General features: G+C 41.5%; 1 protein-coding gene across 1 annotated transcript in view; it reads right to left on the bottom strand.

The window, feature by feature from the left end:
* Positions 1-325: 325 nt before the first annotated feature.
* Positions 326-25,966, bottom strand: part of DNAAF9 (dynein axonemal assembly factor 9) — a 174,044-nt gene continuing 148,403 nt past the window's right edge. The window contains 6 exon segments of the mRNA XM_073611027.1: positions 326-11,681; positions 14,000-14,093; positions 14,625-14,690; positions 18,140-18,345; positions 21,011-21,085; positions 24,232-24,338. Of these exon segments, the coding sequence (XP_073467128.1) occupies positions 11,569-11,681; positions 14,000-14,093; positions 14,625-14,690; positions 18,140-18,345; positions 21,011-21,085; positions 24,232-24,338 (661 nt within the window). The 3' untranslated portion in view covers positions 326-11,568.

Raw genomic sequence — 25,966 nt, 5'->3', positions numbered from 1 at the left:
AACCCTTTTGCAGGTATGTAGTGGTGTCATTAAGTCTTAATTGCACAACTACATACATTGCTTTTGCACGCATTCATCTCAAGCTAAATGTATGGTAAAAAAAAGTATTATGTGTTTTGGTGTAGCACACTTTTTAAAAAGGTTTTACAGGTTTTAAATCTCTTTGTATTAAATTTTGTTTTTCACTTGTTATGTAAGGGTTTGGCTTGAAGAAAATGTGGCAACCCTAGCTGCACTATTTGTTTTAAATGCTAATAAAACCCATTATTGTTCCACCTTGAATTTGTTCTTAATGTGTGCAGGGTACAAATAAATGCAACAGCAATTAACAGACATAAAATAGTTTATTGTTATTTAGCAATACATCAGAATTAAAGTGTAAAAATCAGGTCTGCACAATGGCAAGTAAAAACATTAAAAGTAATACAAAAATAAATGGAAAGGTCATTCCATACATTTCTCTATTCTAAGTAGTAATAAATACAATAGTTAGCAAAAGCTTCAATCACACGGTTCAGTTTACTGAAGTTACAGTAGTGCCGGTGGACAAAATATAAAGACAAAAAAAAAAAAAATAGTTAAAACTCTGCAACAAAAAAATAAAGTGAATTTGGCACACTCGAGTGAGATCAACATTAGCATTTCTTCGATGTGAAGAGAACAGACTTTTCTCACTAGTGTTCTGAGGTAAATATTTTAAATTGCTAAAAAGAAAAACCTAAGTCACAGTTTCTATGCTTCTAAGTTACAATTTTCCCTTTTTGTGAATATCGCAATGGTATTCTACAATTTTGGATTCATGTGCAAAATTAAAGGAAAAAAAAAAAAAAATCAACGTAAGTGTGACGATTTTTGGAACGGTTACATAACGCATTAGACTTTTCCTTTACTAGAAGTGATAAATGTATCAGCTGTATCTCCTAGAAGCAACTTTTCATGCTGTAGTGTTTGAGGATCTTTAAGGCTTTTTCATACAGGATTTCAACTTGTGGAAGATCAGTGTGTACAGCAAGATTATTTAAAGCCTTTGCAAAGTTTCAGAAAGCTTTGAGTAACTTGGCTGAAGCCTTTAAGGCACCCTTCATCTCCAGTTGAGAGAAGGTAAAAAAATGTGAAGTGCTCAAAGCCGATCTGCCCTGAGGCCAACTGGGGTGGCCACCTCAAGTGGTACAGTTGGGAGCATAACAGGGGCCAGATTATCCACAACCAGACACTCCATCCTCGGTGCATGTTCAGCCCTGTGTATGCTCAGACCCCGGGCCACCAGCACCCTAGCAGCCATTGATTTAGGCGGCATGGCATGGCTTTGGGAATGCTGTCACTTTTGCAGACTTGAGCACTGCTTGAAGTTTTAGAAAGTTTGACAAACTTAGTTTTTCCTTTTAGGGTTTTAACAAGGTTGATGAAAATTATACAAATGCTTTTTAAAAGCTTGCTGTACTAACTACACTTATACAAGCTGAAGCACATGTGTACAAGGCTTAAAGGAGATCTTAACAGAGGGACAACTACCATTGCTGACTTCTTCTGAAAATGAAATCTGTTGGACGGTCATGCTAATTCAGTGCTTTCATAGACTACTTTCACATATAATTACTGTAGTGCAATAAAATAACTTTTGCTGGCTGGATAATTGGTGAAGCATATCTTTCATTGGGGGAATGTAAAAGGCACCACACTACGATGACATTAAAAAATGCAGGGATTTAAATGCAGCTTAAAGTAGACCTTTATTAATAGGACCTTGCTAAAGCCAACATCTTTGCATTCTGGTTTTGGGATCTTGGGATGGCATTTATTCATCTCTGCATATGCCCAACTTGTACACCGACTGCACATGCATGCATGTGTGGAGGGGTGAATTTCCACTCTAGGTCTTCAAACCCAAGCATACAGCAACTGAAGGAAAAGCGAAGAATCAAGTATTGAAACCAAAGACAGCCAGGCAACTATAATTTTCAAGAGGAGATCAGCAATGGCAGCCAACACAATTCTCTCTGTACAGGTTTCCAGAGCATCCTTATTTAAGATGTCCACAGCTTGAACTTGGAGATCCATTTTAAAATCAATAACAGAGTTGAGTAATCTGAGGAGGTCTCAATCCAGAATGACCTTCCCAAAATACTCTAGTAAGCCATGTCTGGCCCAAGGGATTCATCCCCTTCCGACTTCTTAAAGATCTGCAAAGCTACAGATTTTTCTTCACAGTTAACAAGGACCCCCAAGTTCAGCAATTTGTTGTCAGTCAAGAGCAGGTCACAAAGTCTTGACAGGCAACTAAAAGGTATCAAGCTTTGGAGAATTCTGCTTCCCGGTGAGGTGGTTATTTTCATTAGTGCCTAAATAACTACCCAACTAAATAACCAGTAAAAAAATGTTAATAGGCAAGTTTATAGGCAGCCAACCTCTTTCTATGAAGGCTGCACACATGCAATTCTTGTTGTTCCTTATTGACCTTACGAGACCTTGGTTTTTATCGTCAACTACTACTGGGTTAGTAGCCCAAGGTGGCCTACATAAGAGCAACAGAAGAGGGTAAAAGCCTGCGGGAATAACAGTTTTTGGTGTATGGTTTTACAGCAATGACAGATGAAAATTGAGTAGCAACAGGGCTTATTGAACCGATTAAGAGACATCAAGGCGATCTAATTTGGGTGCTACAAAAATTCCCAGAAGAAAGAAATATATAGGCCATTATTACAAAAACTCACCAAAACTCTTTTTTACAAATCGTTTTAGATCCATATTTTCTGTAACCAAAAGTCTTTTGTAGTCCTTTATAACAAAGCCAACGTTATGTCTGTTGGGTACCTCATCTAGCTAAAATATCGGATGGAATGCTAAGCTGCTAACATGGTCTACAGTACCCACCTCAAAGTTGTGTTTTTTTTTTTTTTCACTCTGAGGCCCTCTTTTTTTTTTATCCTCTGAGGCCCTCTGTGGTTTAAAGGTTTTATACTAAATCAAGGCCCCAACTATTTTTCAGTTAATAAAGGCTACATCTTGAATTGTCACCAACATGATCCACACGCCAAACTGATGTTTTTTCTTACTCCCCCTTTGCGACCCTCAGCAGTTTAAGGGTTTTGTATTAAACAATACCCCAACTTTTTTCCAGCTGAATCGTGAGGGAGCACCGTCTGGCGGTGGATTTGAGGATCGGGTGAGTATACACCTTTCTTCTCTCCACACTGCAGCTAACCCGTGCAGTGTGGGCACAGCCCCACTGCATGGGAAAACTTGAGCTGGGCTTTCTCTGGATAAAAAGTTTAATTTTTTTACTGTAATGTTAAAGTGCTATAAACTGCTATTGAAACTAAGTAGTTGTGGCCCTCGCACATAATGTGGCCCCTTGAAAATCTATTACACCTAATTCAGTCCACTGTTTTGATTCGCGTTGAACATGCCTTCTCTATGGGGACCATAAGTTGGCGTATATGACCTCTTTACACTGAGAATTTTACAGATGTCTCTGAACATTTTCTACTTATACGGTTCAATCACCCTGAGGTGCAGCTGTACATCTTCTGCTACATGATGACAGATCTTAAGAAAAAGATTTTGAAGTTCAGAAAAAAAGCTTTTGCTGTAAACGTTCCTATTAGTTTGTCACACTGATTTTCCCTCCTATAACTTCAGCAATTCTAGTCACACTCACTCTGTGATATAAACACAAGCTGCCAATGATAAAGTCGGCAAAGCATGTAAACTCCTTGAGGACGCAACAAGCGCTTTCCTGCAGGCCAGGAAACCGCATAGCGTAATGCCACTTTCAATGGAAAGTGTCCAAATTGACAGAAACTGCCCTGAACAGCTGCTAATAAAAACAGTTCATTCAAAATGAAATCTAAACAGCTCTTTCTTTTCTCTACTGAAATTACAGTATTTACAAAATCTAATACAAAAATTATCTACTGGAAATCAGCCAAGAGGTTAACAGTGATTGTGCTTGCCCCCTCATAAAGATGCCATTTTCGCAGTAGGTTATTTTTCTAATATTCTCTTTATAAACTTCAGTCCTCAAAGAGTTTTCTTTAATTTTTCGCAATTCTATAATGTGCTCAAAAAACTTGGAAAGATAATCTTGAGCAATCTCGTTGAATCCTTTCACCAGCACCGTTGATCCCTTTCAAAAAAATCGGGGAGCAAGCGATCGTAAATTTATGGGTGCTCCATACAGGCTTTGTTGTGCTGTGAATGGCACCAAGTACAAGGCACTGCTATGTTTCAAAGAATAGCACCGTCACAGTTTGCTGCGATTTATTACTAAATCGCGGCTATAAAAAAAAATTGAGGTAAGCTAATTGATTTCGATATGAATTATCCGAATTTTTCAAAAAAAGAAATACACCTGTCCCCATGCACGAGCATGATAACCAAGATTCAGTCTATTTTATCTTACAAGGAAGCAGTAATGGCATTTATAGGACGCCATTAGTTCCTGGTGAACGCATAGACTAAAAACTGATTTAGGCTCCAAAAAATGCCTGCCATGATTCTCAAGTTGACAAGTGGACTTTAGTAGCAGTACCAGTCTGGTGAAAGGTATTTCCGATTACAGACCAAACCCTATTAACATTTCAAAGTGCACTAGATATATTAGGTGTTATAATCTTGTCCCTTTAAAAACCAGCTAGCACTTAATCAAAAAATAGTACCGCCTACAAAAAAATTCAAGAAAATGCAGCCAATTGAACTACGGGGTATGCATGCATCAAGGCCTTGGAACACTAACCAGGATTGCCAATTTTTCATATCTGATGTCCGTGTTGGACCTGCATCCTCCCATGTTATTCTTGGCTAGTGGCTCAACACCCTGGCAATCCACAGTACATGGTAAAGCATTCATTGTTTTACTATGCAAACCCAGCAAGCTGCATCCTCAGGAATTTTGGTTTAGGCCAAAAATAAGGCCATTTTACATTTATGTAGGCAATGGGTACAATTTAATATTTTTTTTATCACTTTTTATTACATTTTTGTTTCTCCATGTTTGAACAACCACATGTAAACATGGATTTTTAAAATCTTTGTTAAAAGCTGCATTGTTTGTAAAGAGATCAGTAAACTACCTAGTTCAATCGGTCAAATCACATTTTTATCTCAAATTGGTGTACGCTTATCCTGGAGACAGTGCGTATACAGTCCATGTCTCCCCTACTATAATTAGACTACAAGACTATTCTACGTCAGTATGGCTTTCATAATACAATCTCCACCGTTAAGAGACTAGCAGTGTTATAGAACATGAAAAAGCTATGGACCTGTTATTGGATGATCCTCAGCTCCATGCAAGACTATATACACAATTAAGTGGTACAACTGGTTATATTAGGTGTTTACCCTTTGACAAGGAACATAAAGTACTTAAAGTGTAATTCCAGTCAAATTCTAACCAAGCCTAAATCTACTCCCACCCCCCATTCCAAGACTATTCCAAGGATGTCTATACTTACCTATTCTGAAGCTGCTCCGGCTACATGATCGGCTTCAGTGTGGAGGAGGGAGAGCCAACAATGGCTGCCCCATCATCGCCTAGGCTCTGCACCCATTGTTGGTTGTTCTTCCTCTACACTTAAGCAGACAATAGGACCTGATCATGTTACTGGACCAGAGCGCCTTCAGAATAGGAAAGTATAGACATCTCCTTTACAGGGTGGATAGAATAGTCTTAAAAATGGGGGTAGGAGTAGATTACGGCTCAGTTAGAATTTGACTGGAATTACACTTTAACAGGAAGAATTCACACCTATAGGAAGTCCAAGGCAACTTTACCCTTTTCATTATTGCCAGCAAGTTGCCAAGGCACTCTTTCCAATAAAATTTTGACTTTATTTGGTAAGTAGACCAAAGTCCTTACAATGGCTCTTTAGTGGTCGCAACACATTAGGTTGGTATAACTGCCTCTTGTCTTAAATATTCCAAATTTCTTTTTGAGAGGGAAAAATACATCTCTTGAATTCACCATTAAAGATCTCTGCGCTCATTACTGTCCCTCCATATTGCTAGTGCACCAAGGTATCCCAATTCTAAGTCTCCTAATTTCACCATTATTAATGAGCCAGTAGGTAGGCCACGATCACTTCCGAGGCCGTGAGACCCAAAATAAGTAATTTTTAGATCATAATGGTGCATTTATGCAGTTCCTGAATAACCAAGCCGGTGGCCTCTACCAAATGATACTGAAGGGTGTTCAAAAGCTTTAGAAAATGTCATGTGGTTGGGAACGCTTTTCAACACTGGTGAATTACCAATAAATTCAGACTACTGGTTTACTCTTCACCTTTGTGACCTGAGGTAGCACTTCAGATCCCATCTGCTAACATCAAACTGCGGCCTTTAACCAATACAGTTCTTCCTGACTACTTAAGACACAATAAAAAAGTATGCAGAAAATGTTTTCTTAGTGTCTTCAAGAGCAGATATGTGGCCATAAAGGTGAGGCATCTTTACACCACTAATGGATAAGACAAATAAAATAAGCTTTTCAGATACCTAAAGACCACTGAGAAGATTCAGCAGCAGCCATTCTCAACCAAGGTTCCATACAACCCTAGGATTCCACAAGAAGTTGCTAGGGGTTACTTGAGCTGTGGTTCAATGATCTTTCAATTGATGGTTCCTGTATGGTTTCAGGACTTGCAACATTTGGCAAAGCCAGCAGCATGACACCAGTTATACTACAAGCTGTCTGTAAGGGTGGTATTCTGGCCACCACTGTAAGGGTTACATTATTTCTGCTGACCACCAATACAAGGGGCATTTATGCCATTGACCACTGATAACTAGTTTAAGTAAGGGTTCCCCAAGACCTGAATATTATTTTAGGGGTTCCTCTGGGTTCAAAAGGTTGAGAAACGCTGTGCTAAATATAATTTGGAAGTCTTTCTCTGGCTTTGGAACATCTGCTAGTCTCTACCCCTTCTAAGAGGCACAGTATAAACTAGATCCATGCATAGATAAATTACCTAGCTCTACATTACCTATGAGACCACATGCTACTCTGACCAGACAGGATCCTACCAGAGCAGCATGTCCCAAGGCCTCGATACACAGATCAATAACAAGCTACATCTAGATTGCACACGTAATAAAATCTCAAGACTATATAAAACAGTGGTATTAGCAATAACCACCACTGTTTTAAATGCTAAAACGCCACAATACACAAAAAAGAAAAGAAAACACAATAAAGAGTATATCACAAGATTAAAGGTATAGGCAGTCTGGAAGCCATAGTTACAGAGATGTCATGTTCTATGAAACCAGATGGTGGGTATTTAGTTCACTTCTAGTTATTCAGCCTAATGCTGTGTTTTAAACTTGGGAATGGTGACGTCACTAAATTGATCATGTCACAATTGGTTGGTGATGTCACATCCCAGTGGATGGCTTGTCATGAAAACTGGTGAACATCTTTAAACACAGAAGCTACATAACATGGCACTGTAAACATGGCAGATGCCTAAACTGCCCCGGGTGGGGTCATTCACTTGGTCATCAGCAATTTTTTGCCAGCTCAATTCTTGGACAGAGATGGGCAGAGGGGTACTTTAAGGAATTACCCCAGGAGTAACAAAAGATGCCGCAATCTAGAACATTTTAACGTGATCCTATTTTTGCTGTATACCGGTGGCAGCCATGTTGTCTCATGTAGAAATGGTTTGGGGAATAGAATGCAGCTCATCGACTCATTGAAAACTAGTGACATTGCTACAGAGTGAGGAACGAAGACAGGATATTATCTGGGCTTACAAAATAGTGATAACCAACTTCAGATTTAATTTCTGAAAAATACAATTTTGGGGTTTTCGTTGTTGTATTTTACTGGGATCTCACATAGGTCCGGATAGTGTACAACAAAATAGTTGTTACCTAATAAAGGAAATATACCAGATATTATGCAAACCTACTGTAGATAGAAAACATCGCTAGTTCACAGCTTACTGCAAATCCAGCTGCCAACAGATTATTAAAAACCATACTGGGGCAATGATAGATGAATCAAAGGGATGTCCTTTGTCACTTGGAGGTCTATTCCTGCTCTCAGTCTGCATTTGTGAGGGTCACAGCAACACTCAGTGGCCTAAAACTGGAATCCACTTGAAATTAGGGAAACCTGAGAACCCTGATCGGATATCGGTCGGCAGACCTTTTTCGGTCATGCCCCTTCATCAGAAGCTGGCCGAACACCCAGCTGCCGTACACCTGGGCGAAATGTCGGCCGGTTTCTATTGAATCGGCTGATGTCGTCCCGACATTACCTGTGTATACTATGCTTAAAGGCCTCACGACAATTTACCCGAGAAGAGGAAACGGTTTGTGTGGTCCATACTAACAGACCATGTTCCCTTCATAGTACATGGAAGGAAGGAGCTCGTTGAGCAATCTAGGATCATGCTACGGCTTTGACCAAGAATGGCCAACACTCTCTAGGGGTGACAATGAAAACGCACAAAGACGATATGCCATCGGTCACAACTTAAATCACCACCAAATTAAGTGGCATCCACAGCATTTTTGCTGACATGCTGGCCAGTCTTTGTATACATGGTCTAACTTGTACAGTAAAATTTTCTATGCTTAAACTCCTGTATATCAGTGGAAGAACAGTGATGGACAGCACTAAATATGATTCTTAAATCGAGAAAGCTTTTTCTGCGACTGGGAGAGTAAGCAGGCTTGTCACAGTCTGCGTTTACCCTTATACCCTTTCCTTTAACATTTCCATTAATTCAGCATTTATGTCGACCCTTTCAAACCACAGGGAAAAAAAAAAAATTAAAAATTTCCGTCTGCAACAACTAATTCCCACAACTTTAAATGGCCTCTCAATACTGCAGACATTTGTGACTAGAGCGGGGTCTCCATGACCTGTCTAGCAAGTCAATCTCACAGCTGCTTGTTTCAAAGCCTGCAATAAAAATCTAGTTCAAACACTAATTTGATCATAAAATTGCCCATGTCAAGGTTCGAGTACATGGATTATTTTAGTAGGAGATGCTTTTCTCTCCTTAAAGCCAATGGCAGTGTAAAAATAAACTTTGGAAGTAGTAAGAAACAGTTCAGAAGGAGCTCCAGAGCATCTCAAATGCAAGCTGACTGTACCAGAGAGCACTGCATTTGCCCATCTACAGAAGCCCTATGAGAGCGGTGAGCGTTGAGGCAACACAGACATTCCTTACTTACTGCCAAGTTTAATCTTAGGACTCAACGTTTCTTTGCTTGTCGATATCTCCCATGGCCCTGCTATGAGTAGGAAACTTTACCTTTCACAGAAAAACAATGGCCAGACAGTGAAATTAATATTATAATATCTGAACTGTGTCAGTTATACCATTCTAAGGCAGTTAATCGTGAGCATTATTAAGTGCCCAGGTTTTTTTTCATGTCTACATGCAACTTGAAATGCTAATGATTAAACACTTTTTGATGCAGACAGCAACTAACCTAATTTCCAGTTTTAGAATATCTGCTAGTTCCCCTGTTGTTCCCTTCAATCAGAAACTGCACTGGCAAGGGTCCAGGATGGCAGATTTTGGTGGGTATATCTTGCTTCACAGGGTAAAGTTGACTATAGAGGGACTGACATTTGTGTGGTTCAGCAATAATCTAATGATTTAAATGATATAAAGACTTTTAATGAACAGGCTTGTTGGAAATTTTTTGTTCGATCAGAGCTGCAGCCAACTGGCAGATGAATCCTCTTTATCGGGATCCAATAACACAGTGGGGAGAATTCCTCTATCCACCTTACTTGTGTGGATGGGGTAATCTGTTCTATTTTTTTTTTTTTTTAATCAGCCCGCTGAAGGCTGTGTGATGTTGCCGGTCCTTACAGAAAGAATAGGCTGCATTCTCTGTGAAGTCACTAGTATCTCGTAAAGGGATAGGCACCTTTCTTAGTAATGTTTCTGGTCCCTAGAGAAAGGATAGGCCACATTCTCAGTGATATGACTAGTATATCGTAAAGGGATAGTTATCTTTCTTAGTGATGTTGTCAGTCCCTTGTAAAAAAAAAAAAAAAAAAAAAAAAAAAAAAAAGATAGTCTGCATTCACTGTGATGTCACTAGTATCTCATAAAGGGATAGGTATCTTTCTCAGTGATGTTGCCGGTCCCTAGAGAAAGGATAGGCTGCATTCTCAATGATGTCACTAGTATTTCGTAAAGGGATAGGTATCTTTCTCAAGGTTGCTGGTCCCTAAAGAAAGGATAGTCTGAATTCTCTGTGATGTCACTAGTATCTCATAAAGAGATAGGTATCTTTCTCAGCGATGTTGCTGGTCCCTAGAGAAAGGATAGGCTGCATTCCCAATGATGTCACTAGTATTTCGTAAAGGGATAGGTATCTTTCTCAAGGTTGCTGGTCCCTGGAGAAATGATAGGCTGCATTCTTCGTGATGTCACTAGTATCTCCTAAAGGGATAGGTATCTTTCTCAAGGTTGATGGTCCCTGGAGAAATGATAGGCTGCATTCTCTGTGATGTCACTAGTATCTCCTAAAGAGATAGGTATCTTTCTCAAGGTTGCTGGTCCCTGGAGAAAGGATAGGCTGCATTCTTCGTGATGTCACTAGTATCTTGTAAAGGGATAAGTACCTTTCTCAGTAATATTGCTGGTCCCTGGAGAAAGGATAGTCTGAATTCTCTGTGATGTCACTAGTATCTAATAAAGGGTTAGGTATCTTTCTCAAGCTTGCTGGTCCCCGGAGAAACGATAAGCTGCATTCTTAGTGAGGTCACTAGTATCTCATAAAATGATAGGCATTTTTCTCAGTTATGCTGCCGGTCCCTAGAGAAAGGATAGTCTGCATTCTCTGTGATGTCACTAGTATCTCCTAAAGACATAGGTATCTTTCTCAGTAATGTTACTGGTCCCTAGAGAAAGGATGGTCTGTATTCTCACTGATGTCACTAGCATCCAGTCGAATGATACTCTGCCGTCTTGAGAGTAGTCATCGGTTTATTTTCTCTGTGATGGATGCTGGACCCTAGAAAATAGGTTGTATTTTCCAAAATGTCACAAGATGGCTGCCTCCGAAATGCACCAGGAATTGAAATGTTTTAAATCAACTTATAAAGTGCTAATCAGAGACACAATGTTATATAAAGTAAAAACACAATACTTTTGTAGTATAGTCAACATAAGAGTGTTAAATACTTAAAACATCGTGCTCAAAATTTACCAGAAGTGTGAAAACTGAACTATAAGAAACACTCCTGACTTCAGCGTGTAAGCCACACTAAGCGGACAACGGATGAGAACACTTAATGTGCAACACGCGGCCCTGCAATATTTAGTGGTTTCAGTACAAGCGTCTTGCTCTTTGTGAATGTTACATATGTCTGATAATTGGCCAGAAGACCCAAAAGCTCCCAGCAGTGCTCCTGTGAACAGATTGACTACATAAAGGTGCAAACTGATTTATAAAACCCGGAGAAAATGAAGCATAATCACATCTGAAACAGGTTAGAAAATGCTTCTTCCAGATGGTGCTTTGGGCTGCGCGGCAATTTTGCTAATGGCGTGTAATGTGGAACACTACATCAAGCAGACGGCAGACCTCTCACAGCTTCTGTCCAAAGATGTCGTAATATTCCTGCTGCTCCAATTCTCTGTTGTATTTCTCAATCTCCTTATTTACCTCATTCACGTAATCATATATAAACTGGTCCATCACTGAGAGAATCACACTAAGGAAAAAATATGTGCAACAAAATAAAATTAATCAAAATTTCCACATCATGAGGAGGCTGGCGTATAAAAACAGGAGCACGTGAAAAACAGATGTAACTGAGGCAGATGATGCATCAAAATGATGAACGGAAAGACATGCTTGTCCTCTAGTCCACTGTTCTCCAAACTGTGGCACATGGGCCAAGAGCAGCCCTTTGCTTGCTTTTATCTGTCCCTCGGGGCACTATTACCCCCACTGATATGGGCCACTATTCCTCAAACTGAAACTAATGATGAGGCGTCATTCCTTCTACTTACCCCAACAGTGGGGCATAATTCATGAAGGGGCACTATTCCTTCCATTGACACCAACGAAAGGGCACCATTGCTTATCCCTCTGAAGAAGCCAAGTCCAGTGGCGTAACGCGTAAAGGGGGGGGGGGGGTGTGGAGCCGGTGACATAAGACATCTTTCCAATACAGCAGGGCGGAACAGAACACTGGAGGTACCTGTAAGCCGTAGCAAGCAGAATTGGAACCTTTAAGTAAGGGGACAGCAAGCGATCCATCCACAAGCTGCAGCCTCTAATGGTGATGCCTCCTATGGTGGTCAGAGCAATTGTACATGCGAGTTACCTGCTGCACCAGCGTCAGTGCACCTTTATATGTGAATGTGATTTTATCGTTGGCTTTTAAATACATTTGTGATTTATATGGAAAGCACTAGGATGGTCTGTATGTTTTGCTTGAGTGTTATTGGTGGAATTGTGGGAATCATATATATGGTGTAATTCGATCCGGAGGAGAGTGGTTTTATAGTTGGCTACATCTGGTGGCACCCCTTAAAAAGGGACATGCGCTACCCATAGGTCAAATTGGGAGTTGAGCTGCTATTGGTGGTGGTATGTGCTGTACATGGTGTGTTAATTTCACGGAAGAATATATCCATCAAGAATCTGAGGATTATTTTGAAGAGCACCACACATGGACTTTTAATTTTAATTTAATTTTAATTTCTTTTAAATAAGCACTACATGTGGACATTATATATATATATATATATATATATATATATATATATATATATATATTCTGTCATTGTTCTATCACCTTTTTTGATTAGTTGATAATTCACATACGCAGGGTTGATTAGTGGTGTGGCGCACAGTCATTTTATTTTTACCATTTTTCTTACCAACACCAAAATATGGGGCACTAATCCACCTCCTAATGATCACAGGTGGTGGTGGTGGGGGGAGCTGTCCCTGCTGGGAGAACACAGTGATTATTGGCGGTAATCACATGTAAAATACGACAGGCTGGTTGTACCCAAGTTGATCGATCAATAAACTTGGGTACATTCAGCATGCCCATACACGGGTCGAATCTCGGCCGCTTCCTGCTGAACCAGCCAAGATTCAAACCATGTATGGTTGGCATAAGGCAGGACCTTCAAAGCGAACATAGTTCTGGAAAGGGCCTCCAGACACTTATTGGTTGGATCCCTAAATACAGCAGCATCCTTTATAGGTATAGTAGTCAGTTAGGTGGGTACCGAGCTCATATTATTCCCTCCAAACGCAACCCCCCAAAAACACACACTTTTCCATCAAGATCAATAATGCAACTATCAGCTTCTCCCCTCCTGCCAGCGTGCTAGTTGTAACCCTAAACTCTGACCCTTTTAGCCTCAAATCCAATCACTGTACAAATCTTGTTGCCTTCACTTCAATCATGTTTCCAGAATACACCCCTTCTTAACTAATGAACCCACAAAGCTACTAAGGCAGGCCATAGACGGTGCCGGGAGAAGACAGTAAATATTGCTAGCGGCTATAGCAGCAAGTAAAGTCGCAAGTAAATCCAGCAGGCTGGTTGTACCCAAGTTGATGGATCGATCGACTTGGTACATTCAGCCTGCCAAAACATGGTTCGATTCTCGGCATGTTCAGCAGATTCGGACCGTCTACGGACGGTCTACGGTCTACATCACTCCATTGTTATGTCTTGCGTCAACTATTGCAACTTCCTCCTCATAGGCCTACCTCTACACAGGCTATCCAATCTTCAGTCTATCAAGAATGTTGCTGCCAGATTTATCCACCTTACCAACCGCTCAGTGTCCGCCACCCCTCTCTATCAATACCTCCACGGGCTTCTGCTTACCCAACAAATACAATTAAAAATACTAACAACATACAAAGCCATCCACAACTATCACAACAAATATCACCCAGACTGTCCTCTCTGCTTCTCCCAGGACCTCCTGCTCTCCAGCTCCCTCATCACCTCCTTCCATGCTCAACAAATGAAAAAGGATACATGGGTGATAATCATTTTTTTCTCCAAGAAAATTCACAAACTGAGTTCCGTTGTAGAAATATCCATCTGGAAGAGGATCCAAGTGACGTTTTGCCTGCAGGAAATAAAGACGACAATTAGAAATTACACCGGCGCGGGTCTAATAATATATGCGCAGACCGCCTCTGTCAGGAGAGCAGCCGATGTCAGACATTCTGTCAGATGCAAGTGAGCAAAAGCCGGTACATGGCTAACCGGTTTACACCGTGATCAGCTGTGATCGGACACGGCTGATCATGTGGCAAAGAGTCTCTGTCAGAGACTCTTTACTGATCGCCGCGCTGCGTGCCCCCGTGAGCTCGTGCCGGCTGTTATCCTGAAAGACTTCATATGCCGTCCAGTCAGGATAATGGAACCACTGCCCGGCCGTCCGTGGACGCCCTCCCAGAACTGGACGATCGCACTGTGCCGTCTTTTAGCTATAGCGCAGTCAGGAAGTAAATAACTAACCTCACAGATAAGGTAAAATAAAACAAACAGTATAAAAAACAAAAGCCATTTCCTGATACCTGGAAATTCTAAATAAGACACACTGACAGCTGAATACTTGACAAATATATTTACTAGAATTATTATCCTCACTTACATGAATACTCCGGATTTCCTGAACAGTTAGGGACCGTCTTGTTCTCAAAGCCTTCTTCTCGGGTTTCTGTGATATAAAGAACAGTTTTGTTTACAAATCAAATGGAAGTCTGAATTTACGAGACAGCGGAGTGCAGCTTTATTACAAACTGTAAGATGTCTGGAACATTTTCCAGAAGAGATCCTAAGAAAAAGCTTTACAGATTTGTCTAACCGCTCAATGAACCTGTACATTTCTACCTACATTTCTTCTAACGTTATACATAGCATGTTGTACTGGAGGCTGCTCACCAACAACCATGGTGTCCTATTGGACCCTCAGGGGAGTTTACTTAAAGGGGTTGTAAAGTCAGAAGTTTTGCTAGAAAATTACTTAGAACCCCCAATTAAATTAAAAAATAAGACAACAGTAAAGTTAGCCCAATTTTTTTTTTTCTATATTGTGAAAGATAATGTTAAGCCATAACACAGTAGGTCTTTTGTTAGAAGTATTGCTCTCCTTTTAACGATCGCGGCGATACCTCACGTGTGGTCTGGACACCGGTTTTCATATGCAGGTGCGACTTACGTATGCAGCCCCTTCTGCGCGCGAGCTCGGCGGAACGGGGCGCTTTAAATTTTATTTAATTTTTTTCTTATTTATTTTACTTTATTTTTTCATTTTTACACATTCCTTTTAAAAAAATATATATATTTTTGGTCACTTTTTATTCCTATTACAAGGAATGTAAACATCCCTTGTAATAGAAAAAAAGCATGACAGGACCTCTTAAAATGTGAGATCTGGGGTCAAAAAGACCTCATATCTCACATTTACACTTAAATAAAAAAAAAAAAATAAAAAAAATTCCCCTTTAAGACCATTGGGTGGAAGTGACATTTGACGTCGCTTCCCTCATCCAATGGTATGGAGCTGAGCAGGGGCCATCTTTTCCTCACTTGGCTCTATGTCTAAGAGGGGAGAGGACCCCGATCAGCTCTGCCACTACAGACAGCTCCGGTAAGCGGAGGAGACAACCAGAGCGCAGCGGGAGGCCTTCTCCCACCCCAGATAAAAGTGATCTTGCGGCGAATCCGCCGTGGAGACCACTTTTATCAGAAAGAGGACCATCCGCTGTTTAAGAATATACAGGGGTTATGGCAGCTATCTGCTGCCATAACCACGGTATTCTATGTCAAACAGCCGCCATTCAATGACGGCGGGCGGTCCCCGCAAGTTGTTAATCCAATTTATGCCTTAGGAAAAAAAAAAAAAGCCCCGCTCAGCCCCCTAATACTTACCTGAGCCCCATCTCTATCCAGCAATGTTGCAGGAGAGACTTGGCTGCCCGGGCCTCTCTCACCTTATAGGCTGAGACAGCAGCGAAGCGCCATTGGCTTCCACTGCTGTCAATCAAAGTCAGTGAGCCAATGAGAAGAAAAGAGAGCGGGCGCGGCCTTGGCTCCATGTCTGAATGGGGACACAGAGCTGTGGCCCAGCTTGGGTGTCCCCATAGCAAGCTGCTTGCTGTGGGGGAACTGGGCAGGAGGGAGGGGCCAGGAGAGCTGAAGAGGGACCCGAGAAGAGGAGGATCTGCTCTGTGCAAAACCAACTGTACAGAACAGGCAAGTAGAAAAAGGTTGTTATTTTTAAACACAAAAAAAATCCAAAAAAAAAAAAAAATCAGACTTTAGTATCACTATCAAGACAGGAAGCAACAAAAAATCTCACCAATGTGGACAATGGATAACAATACAAAACACAACAGAGGTTTTAATCCTTCTATATTCTGAAACTGAAAAAAAAAAAGAAGATTGACAGGAGTTTGGCTGTATAGGGATCTGAACTCAGAAAGTGATTTGCTATGTTATGGGGGACATCTAGAAATGTTGCGTCTAAGCAGGACCCTAAAACATTTGCCTTTTGTCTAAATGGATTTCCTCCTGAAAAAAAGCATTGCATTCCTTGTGCCTAGCAACTCTTTATTCTGTAGCCTCATAGCCATATATATGCAATGTGAAATTAACGAACCTCTGACTCTGCTAGTCTCATCAAACCTAGAATGAGATTTAGTGATGTCACTACCCTTCTTCTCGCTGTTCTCTTAGCTGGAGAGGAAGTTGTACCTGAGGATTTGCAGTGATAACACCCCCCCCTCCCCCCCCGCTTTTGCTTCAACCATTCTTTGGATCTGGGCTTCTTTCAATTCTCCTGCTGTTTCCTAATCGCTTCCAGACTGGCTCAGGCCAATATATACGTTGAAGGGGGATAGCGTTGTTATGGCAGCAGCTAGCCCTGGTATCCTCTTCTTCAGTGAGCGGTCCAGTTTACGATAAAAGTGGTCTTTGCGGCGGATTCGCAGCGAGATCATTTTTATCGGCGGCGGTAGAGGGGCCCTCCTGCCACCCTCCGGTTCCCTCCACCTCTTACTGGAGCCGTCGGTAGCAGCGGAGGCGATTGGGTCTGCTCCCTGGCTTGGTATGAAGACAAGTGAGGGGAAGATGGCCCCCACCCGTCTCCATACCATCCGCCCATAGGGACATTTTTTTTTTATGGCATTTTAGTGCAAATATGAGATCTGAGGTCTTTTTGACCCCCAGATCTCATATTTAAGTGGTCCTGTCATGGTTTTTTTCCTAGTACAAGCGATGTTTACATTCCTTGTAATAGGAATAAAAGTGACACAAAAAAAAAAAAAAAAAAGGTAAAATAAATAATTAAAAAAACCAAATAGAAAAAAAAAAAAATCGCTTCTGCATGCTGTGCTTGCGTGCAGAAGCGAACGCACACGTGAGTAGCGCCCGCATATGAAAACGGTGTTCAAACCACACATGTGAGGTATCGCCACAATCGGTAGAGTGAGAGCAATAATTCTCTCCCTAGACCTCCTCTGTAACTTAAAACATGCAACCTGTAGAATTTTTTAAACGTCGCCTATGGAGATTTTTAAGGGTAAAAGTTTGTCGCCATTCCACGAGTCGGTGCAATTTTGAAGCGTGACATGTTGGGTATCAATTTACTCGGCGTAACATTATCTTTCACAATATTGAGAGTGAAGTTTTTTCCTTGCTGATTCCTGGATAAACAGATGGATTCCTCTCTGCTTTCAATCACTGAGGTCACTTGCCGGCAGGCTAATGCACAAGCGCTTCTGATCTCTATCATTTGAGATATAACAGATCTGGTAAGCAGTTTGTATTTGCATTTTATGCTCCGTATTCCAGATGATTCGAATGCATATGTGTCCTGCTTTCTGAGATTAAGTGAAGGACTTCTACATTTCCTAAATTTTGAAGAATCATTTTGGGATTTTCTGTTTTTGATGAATTCACTTTTGGTTTTATTCATTTTTCTTATATCACATGGACTATTTATTTTTGATACACCATTCAATTTTTCACATTATTATGTTTTAGAGAATCTGTTCACAATAACATTTATCGTTATTTGTAGCAGTTTCTTTGCGCATCTTTTTCTTTCTTAATAGATCATATAAAGCTGAATGTTTGATATCACACCCAGTCCCATGTGTTTACCTGCTTTGCGCATTCTCGCAGCCAGTCCTTTACCTCTTCCTCTTTCAGTGAGCAGCCCGTGAAGACAAGGACGCAGTGGTGGTGTATGCTGTTCTCTCGCACATCGTGTCTAGGGTCCGGTGGAGGGGCTGGTCCTTCCTCCGTTGGGAGAAGTCTCAGCGAGTTGCTCAGTGTGTGATGACAAACTTCCACTATCTGCTCAGAATCTGGAACACAATTAAAAAGGTCTTTGTTAAGTGATTTGGCCCCCTAAACACAAGCAAGATTCAAAACCTGTGCTAAGAACATTGCAGCCCAATACTTTTAAAACAGCTAATGTGCTTCTGATGGTAGATCACTTAAGAACTACCTGTGCCTAACTCAGGCAAGCATCTGCACCAGTGTAGGTAACATTACCGACTAGAGGTGCACCGAATGGAAATTTTGGTGCCAAAGCCGAAAATGTAGGATACACATACCGAAACCCGAAACTAAAAATTACAGGTTTTAAATAAAAATTTTTTATTTTTTTTTTAGATAGAATTGTATTATGTTCAACATTTTAATTAATAACATGAATTTAAAAGAATATGAATTTTGTTTTTGCTGGCCATTATTGGCACCTTTTGTGCAAGAAAAGTTCAAGAAATGTGTATCCCTTTGAATTCTATGTATGTCCTCACACTGGTCCGTTGCGCTTCCTTTGTGGTGTTAAAAATCCTGCTTGCTGCATTTTTGGTCAGTTAAAAAAACTGCACCAAAAACGCACCTCCCCCTTATTGGACTGCAGTAGTGGCGGATATAAACGGGGTGGTAGGGCTCCACTTAGATGTGGACCCGCTTGTTTTTCTCCTAGGCATTACAGACAACTTGGCAACTGCTAAGTATACAAAACTGTTCGTGTTTTATACAGCCTATTATGCCAGGAAAGAGATATTATTGCGCTGGAAGCTACCAGACCCTCCTACGGTAAAGGCGTGGCGAGCCCAGGTAAATGCGGTGCTACCGTTATATAAACTTACTTATATGGGCCAGAATTGCCCCCAGAAGTTTGATAAAATATGGGCGGCCTGGGTTGAGGCTAGACGCCTTACAATATAGATATCCCTGAGATCCCCCCTTAGAGGTCTATTAAAGAGTGGCGGATGTGGTGTTTCTACTACTTGGTACAGAGGATTTGGAGGCATGGAGGTATAAGATTCACAGATACAGTGGGGGGGCAATGTCCTCCGCCCTACTCCTGTATCATTTCTCTCCCTTTCCCTTCATTCTTTTATGGTTGTACCCCAAACTATTGGACTGCTCTCTCCTGGGGGCTCTTCGGATCCCTCCTCTCCCTCTCGCCCCTATCCACCTTCCCATCATCTCTCCCCCCCCCCCCACTCTTTCACCCCCCCCCTGTTTCCCCCCCTCCCTCCCCTGGTCGCTCCCCCCCCCCCTCCTCTATGGCTGGGGGTTCCCAGAGAGCGCAGTTGGTCCCTTGATGAAGAGAGCTTTCTAACCTATGCATTATACTTACTTACAAGAAGCTTTTTTAAACTAACTTGGGAATGAGAACGATATATAACTAAAACGGATTGTTAAAGTATAGTTAATCCATGTCCCTACAATGCATGCTTCTGAGATTACTATATTTTCCACAGTATATCCTGTTCCATAAATACTTCTGTACGTGATATTTATCTTGTATTCTCAAGTGTACTGTACATTTCATTCAATAAACATTACCTGTGTTAAATAAAAAAAAAAAAAAAAAACGCACCTCCCCGTTGAAATGCATTGAAAACGCAGTAAGAATGCACCAATAACGCACCCGTGTTACGTTTTCGATGCAGCTTTTGAGTCACATGACCTATGAAAAACACAGCATAAGCATAGTAAAATCGCGGCAAAGTTGCTGTAATGTCGCGGCAAAGCCGTGTTTTTTCGGTGTCATTATAGGCACGTTTTTCTATCATCGGCAAAATGCAGGTAACACCATTTTCGTTGGATATGTTTCGGCCACCTAAATTTCTGTGCATCTCTATTACTAACACGTGCAGTGAATTCAGTCGGTTCATACTATCGCCATTTTAAGAATTTCTAATCTGTGGCCGTAATCTGTGGCAAACTATTAAAGAATTACTGCCAGCTCTCAGTTTAGGAAATTGGCGGTAATTAAGACCTACTCTGATCTGATGTGCAGAGGTACACCAGTACTAAGACCCCTTTCATACTGGGTCATTTTGCAGGGGCTATTGCGCTAAAAATAGCGCCCGCAAACCGACCTGAAACAGCCGCTACTGTGTCTCCAGTGTGAAAGCCCCGAGGGTGCGGTGCGCTAAAAAAAGTCCTGCCAGCAGCATCTTTGGAGGGTTGAAGGAGCGGTGTGTATACCGCTCCTGCCCATTGAAATCAATGGGGCACTGCGGCTATACTGCCGGCAAAGCGCCTCTGCAGCGGTGGTTTTTAACCCTTTCTCGGCTGCTAGTGGGGGGTAAAACCGAATATCGCTGCAAATCCGATGGTAAAGCGCTGCTAAAAATAGCGGCACTTTACCGCCGACGCACCTCCCACACCAGTGTGAAAGGGGCCTTAAAGCAAGCTGTGCCTGTCCTTGGAAGCGGTCCTATATGTGGCAGCTTACCACACAGTGCTGTACCCCCGGACCTCATTTAGCTGGGAGATTCCCCGGCAGAAAGCGAAGGCCCCATTTATATATGGCGTTTTAGGCTAGCGCAGCGATTCTGTCCGTGATCTCAAACCACATTTAAATAGTGGCAAAAGGCACAAAGCATGTTTGGGGTTCCTGTATTTATCATCTGCTTCCCACTAATTGCCATGTAAATACAATAGATATAAAACGGTAAACACAATACTGAACACACTAATCTCCTACAGACAACAGCTTACCTGAAAACTTGACTCTCCCAACTATATGGTAAATGTTACCACGGAAGGGGAAAGGTTTAAGGGATGACTTTATGGCTGCAAAGAAAGAAGGAGGAGGATGTAAAGAATGCATAAAACAATGTAACAGTTTACAGTAAAACCTTGGTTTGAGAGTAAGTTGGTTTGAGAGCGTTTTGCAAGACAAGCAACATTTTAAATAAATTTTGACTTGATATACAAGCGATGTCTTGATATACAAGTAGTGTCATGTCACAACTGAGTATAACAGAGAAGAGAGGTGCCTCTAAGACCCGGTTCACACAGGGGTGATGACTTGGCCGCCTGACAAGTGGTGCTCCATTCTGTACAATGGAAACGTTCTAATAGTAGCGACTCAAGACGCTCCGACTTAGAAAAAGGTTCTTGTACTACTTTGGGGCGACTTCGGAGCAGCTTGCATTAACTTCTATATAGAAGTTGTTTTGTAAGCTGCGCTGAAGTTGCACTGTACGGGGCGGCTTCAAAGTCGTCCGATTTTGAAGCTGCCCCTGTGTGAACCGGCTCTTAGTGTAGTAATACGGTTACATTTAATGAAGGTACAACATTTAGCCACTCACATGGTTGATGATTAAAAGAGGTACATCTAAGTATGGAGGCATCCGGGGTAAAGAGGTCCACATAGAGCGTCCTCCTCACCGCCATTGACGTCATACTTTCCATGCTACGCTCCATGAGAGCTTCAAGCCTCGCTCTCAGATCGCTCTACTGCAGGGTAGTCTTCCTGGTCACAATTGCAGACTGACAACGGGGAGAGCCGGTGGTGAGGAGGATGGTCTATGTGGACAGCTTTACCCCGGATGCCTGCATTATAGATGTGCCTCTTTTAATCATCAACCATGTGAGTTGCTAAATGTTGTACCTTCATTAAATGTAACCATATTGCTACACTTAGAGGCGCCTCTCTTCTCTTTTATACTCTGTAGCTCCTGCTGGATTTTGCTTCTAATCCCCTTGTGGAGGCTTCCATTTGTGGATGGATATTTTATGGTTACACAACCTATCACATTGCTCTAATCTTTTTATAAGGACTATAAACTGAAGGACTTAATAAATGGTTGTAGAAGGAATCATCTGAGTTTCCATTATTTCTTATGGGGAAATTCGCTTTGATATACAAGTGCTTTGGATCACAAGCATGTTTCCGGAACGAATTATGCTCCCAATCCAAGGTTTTACTGTATTTAGAAAAACAAAGCAGAACTGTAACCATTTAGTAACATAAAATGAGCATTAAAGGAGAAGTACAGCCAAAGCTCGTTTGTCTGTACTTTTCCTGTGGATCACAGGAGTGCAGTTCGTTTTCCACTCCTATGACCCATTTTCAGCAGAGAGTGGGCTGAAGCCCGCTGTCATCACAGAGGCGGTACAGGCTCGGGAAGGATCGCGATCGTATGGTTGGGAACAATCCATATGCCTGGACCGGCACCCGGCTCAGCCTCTCAGCGAGTTGCTGAAAGCCGGAGCCAGCTGCTCCCGCCCCTCCACAGCTCAGCGATCAAGTCAGCGCAGGGGGGCAGAGCAGAGAGTCGGTGATTGAAGGTTAGCAGCTCTCTGCTCAAAGAGCTGTGAGAAACGAGTGATCAACATGGTTTGATCGCTCGGTTCACAGTGTTAGAGCCGGCGGGGAACAGATGCAGCATTGGATCGATGCTGCATCCACCTAGGCAAGTATGATTCTAACAAAAAAAGGAAATCAATCGTATACTTCTCTTTTAAAATAAGACCTCACTGAACTCTGTGTGGCTGAAGGCACTGTGAAGAAATTCACCCTCAGGCTGCATTCACACTACAGCATTTTGAATCAATGTCAAATTGCGGGCAGATTTGGGGCAAATCTGTGATTTGAGAGCGCCGAGGTGTGAATGACAAAACGCAGGACTCGCATTTGAGACGCCATTCATTTGAACAACACCTCAAATCGCGGCGCGGGTCTGCCGCAATTGTCGCACGATAAAACGTGCTGCAATCACAGGACGCATGTCGCCCTAAAACAATTCAGGAGCTATTTTGGGGCGACATGCGTCCCGTGAAGCGGGTTGCCTGCGATTGCAGCCCGTTTTGTCGCACGACAATCGCAGCAGACCTGTGCCGTGATTGAGGTGTCATTCAAATGAATGGTGGCTCAAATGTGAGTCCCGCGTTTTGTCATTCACACATCGGTGCGTTCAAATCGCGGGCAGATCCGGGACAAATCTGCCCACGATTCAAAATGCTGTAGTGTGATTGCAGCTTTAAAGTTTACAATTGTAAGAGTCCATTCACACTAGTGCGCAACAATAGTACCCCAACACACCTTCTGCAACGCACAGCAGTGGACCAAACTGGTATAAATAGGCGCTAAAGCGTTAAGTTTCATTTAGTCGCTCAGCTTATTTTGCTCCCCCTCTCAGCAGTGACTTTGCAGCCTGACAGCCTCCTAATGTAAACGCAGAGCAGGGGCACAAAAAATGTTCTACTCACTAATTTGCTTATGTCTTTAGTTTTGGGAAAAGGCTTTTCACTTACTACAGCCCCTCCCCCCCCCCCCAATTTTCAATATCAGAATCAGATTTAAAAGAACAGGTAAGGCTTACCTTCACATGTGATATATACCAAATGTGCGGCACTAAAAATTAAATAAAATTAAAATATTCATAATGAACTAATAAATTAAGGATTTCCTGCGCAGTACATGGAGCACGTGCACTCTTTGTAGATATATATGTTTTGGACATTGCATGCAGATTTTATCATCTTGTTCTAACGTTTGCATTTGCATTATGGACTTTTTTTTTATATTATTGAGGATTTGTATGCATCACATGGAGCATGTGCACTTTAATTATATTATTTATTTTTATTTGGTTTGTTATACATTATAGGTTTTATGCATTAGTTAATTATTCATTTTTTCATTTTATTTAATTTTTAGCGCTGCACATTTGGTAGATCAGTTTGTTTTGTCACATTTGGGAAATGTGGGCAGTGTTGGCAGCTGTTTAGGTTTGATTTTAGTTTTATTTAATTTTATTTGTATTTTTTCATTTATTTATTCATTTACTATTTTTTCTTTTCTTTTTTTTTTCTTGTAGTCTTATATCTTTATTTTTTTATTATTTTTTTTTTTATTTTCATTTAATTATTCTTTATTTTTAGCTTCAGGTTAGGCGTTAGACAGCACACAAGGTAAGGTACCCACTTACCTTTACATCTGGTCATGAACCGAGCCTTTTCCAGCGGTTGGCTGAACCACACACTAATACGATCCATCTTCGGGGACAGAGGTCCTGCTAAATACCGACCGTCATACCTAAACGAGAAAACAAGAAACGTTTTTACCAGAAATTCAGTGAGCTCTTACCTTCCTATAGTCTCTGACTGCTATCAGTTAATAGTCCTATCAGCTATTTTTGTAGACTACAGAACACCTCTGTCCTATGTTATGGAAACTAGGTGTTCTGTAGTCTGTAGTCCTAACATATTTTCTGTTATTAAATGACAATGCTGCTCCATAGATACAGTATTATGCCCCGTACACACGGTCGGATTTTCCGATGGAAAATGTGTGATAGGACCTTGTTGTCGGAAATTCGGACCGTGTGTGGGCTCCATCACACATTTTCCATCGGATTTTCCGACACACAAAGTTTGAGAGCAGGATATAAAATTTTCCGACAACAAAATCCGTTGTCGGAAATTCCGATCGTGTGTACACAAATCCGACGCACAAAGTGCCACGCATGCTCAGAATAAATTAAGAGACAAAAGCTATTGGCTACTGCCCCGTTTATAGTCCCGACGTACGTGTTTTACGCCACCGCGTTCGGAACGATCGGATTTTCCGACAACTTTGTGTGACCGTGTGTATGCAAGACAAGTTTGAGCCAACATCCGTCGGAAAAAATCCATGGATTTTGTTGTCGGAATGTCCGATCAATGTCCGACCGTGTGTACGGGGCAATAGTGTCATTGTCGTTCTTGGGTTTAGATATACAATACTTTGAATGAGACCATCTGTACTCCACTGAAATGTCAAACAAAGACGGTTTCCAGGAAAGAGAGAGGACTGGTTCACACCACAAGCAGTCCAGTGCGTTTTTTTCTGCATCAAAAACACTTGGACAGTAGTTTAAAGTGCCTTAAAAAGTATTCATACCCCTTGACATTTTCCACATTTTTTCATGTTACAACCAAAAACGTAAATGTATTTTATTGGGATTTTATGTGATAGACCAACACAAAGTGGCTCATAATTGTGAAGTGGAAGGAAAATAATAAATGGTTTTCAAAATTTCTTAAAAATAAATATGTGAAAAGTGTGGGGTACATTTGTATTCAGCCCCCCTGAGTCAATACTTTGTAGAATCACCTTTCACTACAATTACAGCTGCAAGTCTTTTTGGGGATGTCTCTACCAACTTTGCACATCTAGAGAGTGACATTTTTGCCCATTCTTCTTTGCAAAATAGCTCAAGCTCTGTCAGATTGGATGGAGAGAGTCTGTGAACAGCAATTTCCAAGTCTTGCCACAGATTCTCAATTGGATTTAGGTCTGGACTTTGACTGGGCCATTCTAACACATGAATATGCTTTGATCTAAACCATTCCATTGTAGCTCTGGCTGTATGTTTAGGGTTGTTGTTCTGCTGGAAGGTGAACCTCCGCCCCAGTCTTGAATCTTTTGCAGACTCTAACCCATCTGAGCACTGAGGTCAGTGTGAAACGCACGTGTCACCTCCTGGGTTCGGACACTCTGTCTTTGTTGGCTGTCATTTGCCATTCTTGGAATAAAATCGTTGGAACGTTCCTGTGGTGTGCAGCCGTTCTTTTCTTCCTATTGATCATCAGTGGCGAGCTGTGGCTTGCACCCAGCGCATACGGACTGTAGTGACTGCTCACCTGGAGCAGCGTCTTCCTTGTTTGAAGGTTTTCTTCTAA

The sequence above is a fragment of the Aquarana catesbeiana genome, linkage group LG01 (assembly GCF_042186555.1).
Source record: "Aquarana catesbeiana isolate 2022-GZ linkage group LG01, ASM4218655v1, whole genome shotgun sequence".
NCBI classification, from domain to species: domain Eukaryota; kingdom Metazoa; phylum Chordata; class Amphibia; order Anura; family Ranidae; genus Aquarana; species Aquarana catesbeiana.
The sequence above is the reverse complement of the archived record's forward strand: the minus strand, read 5'-3'. Positions and strand labels throughout refer to the sequence as shown.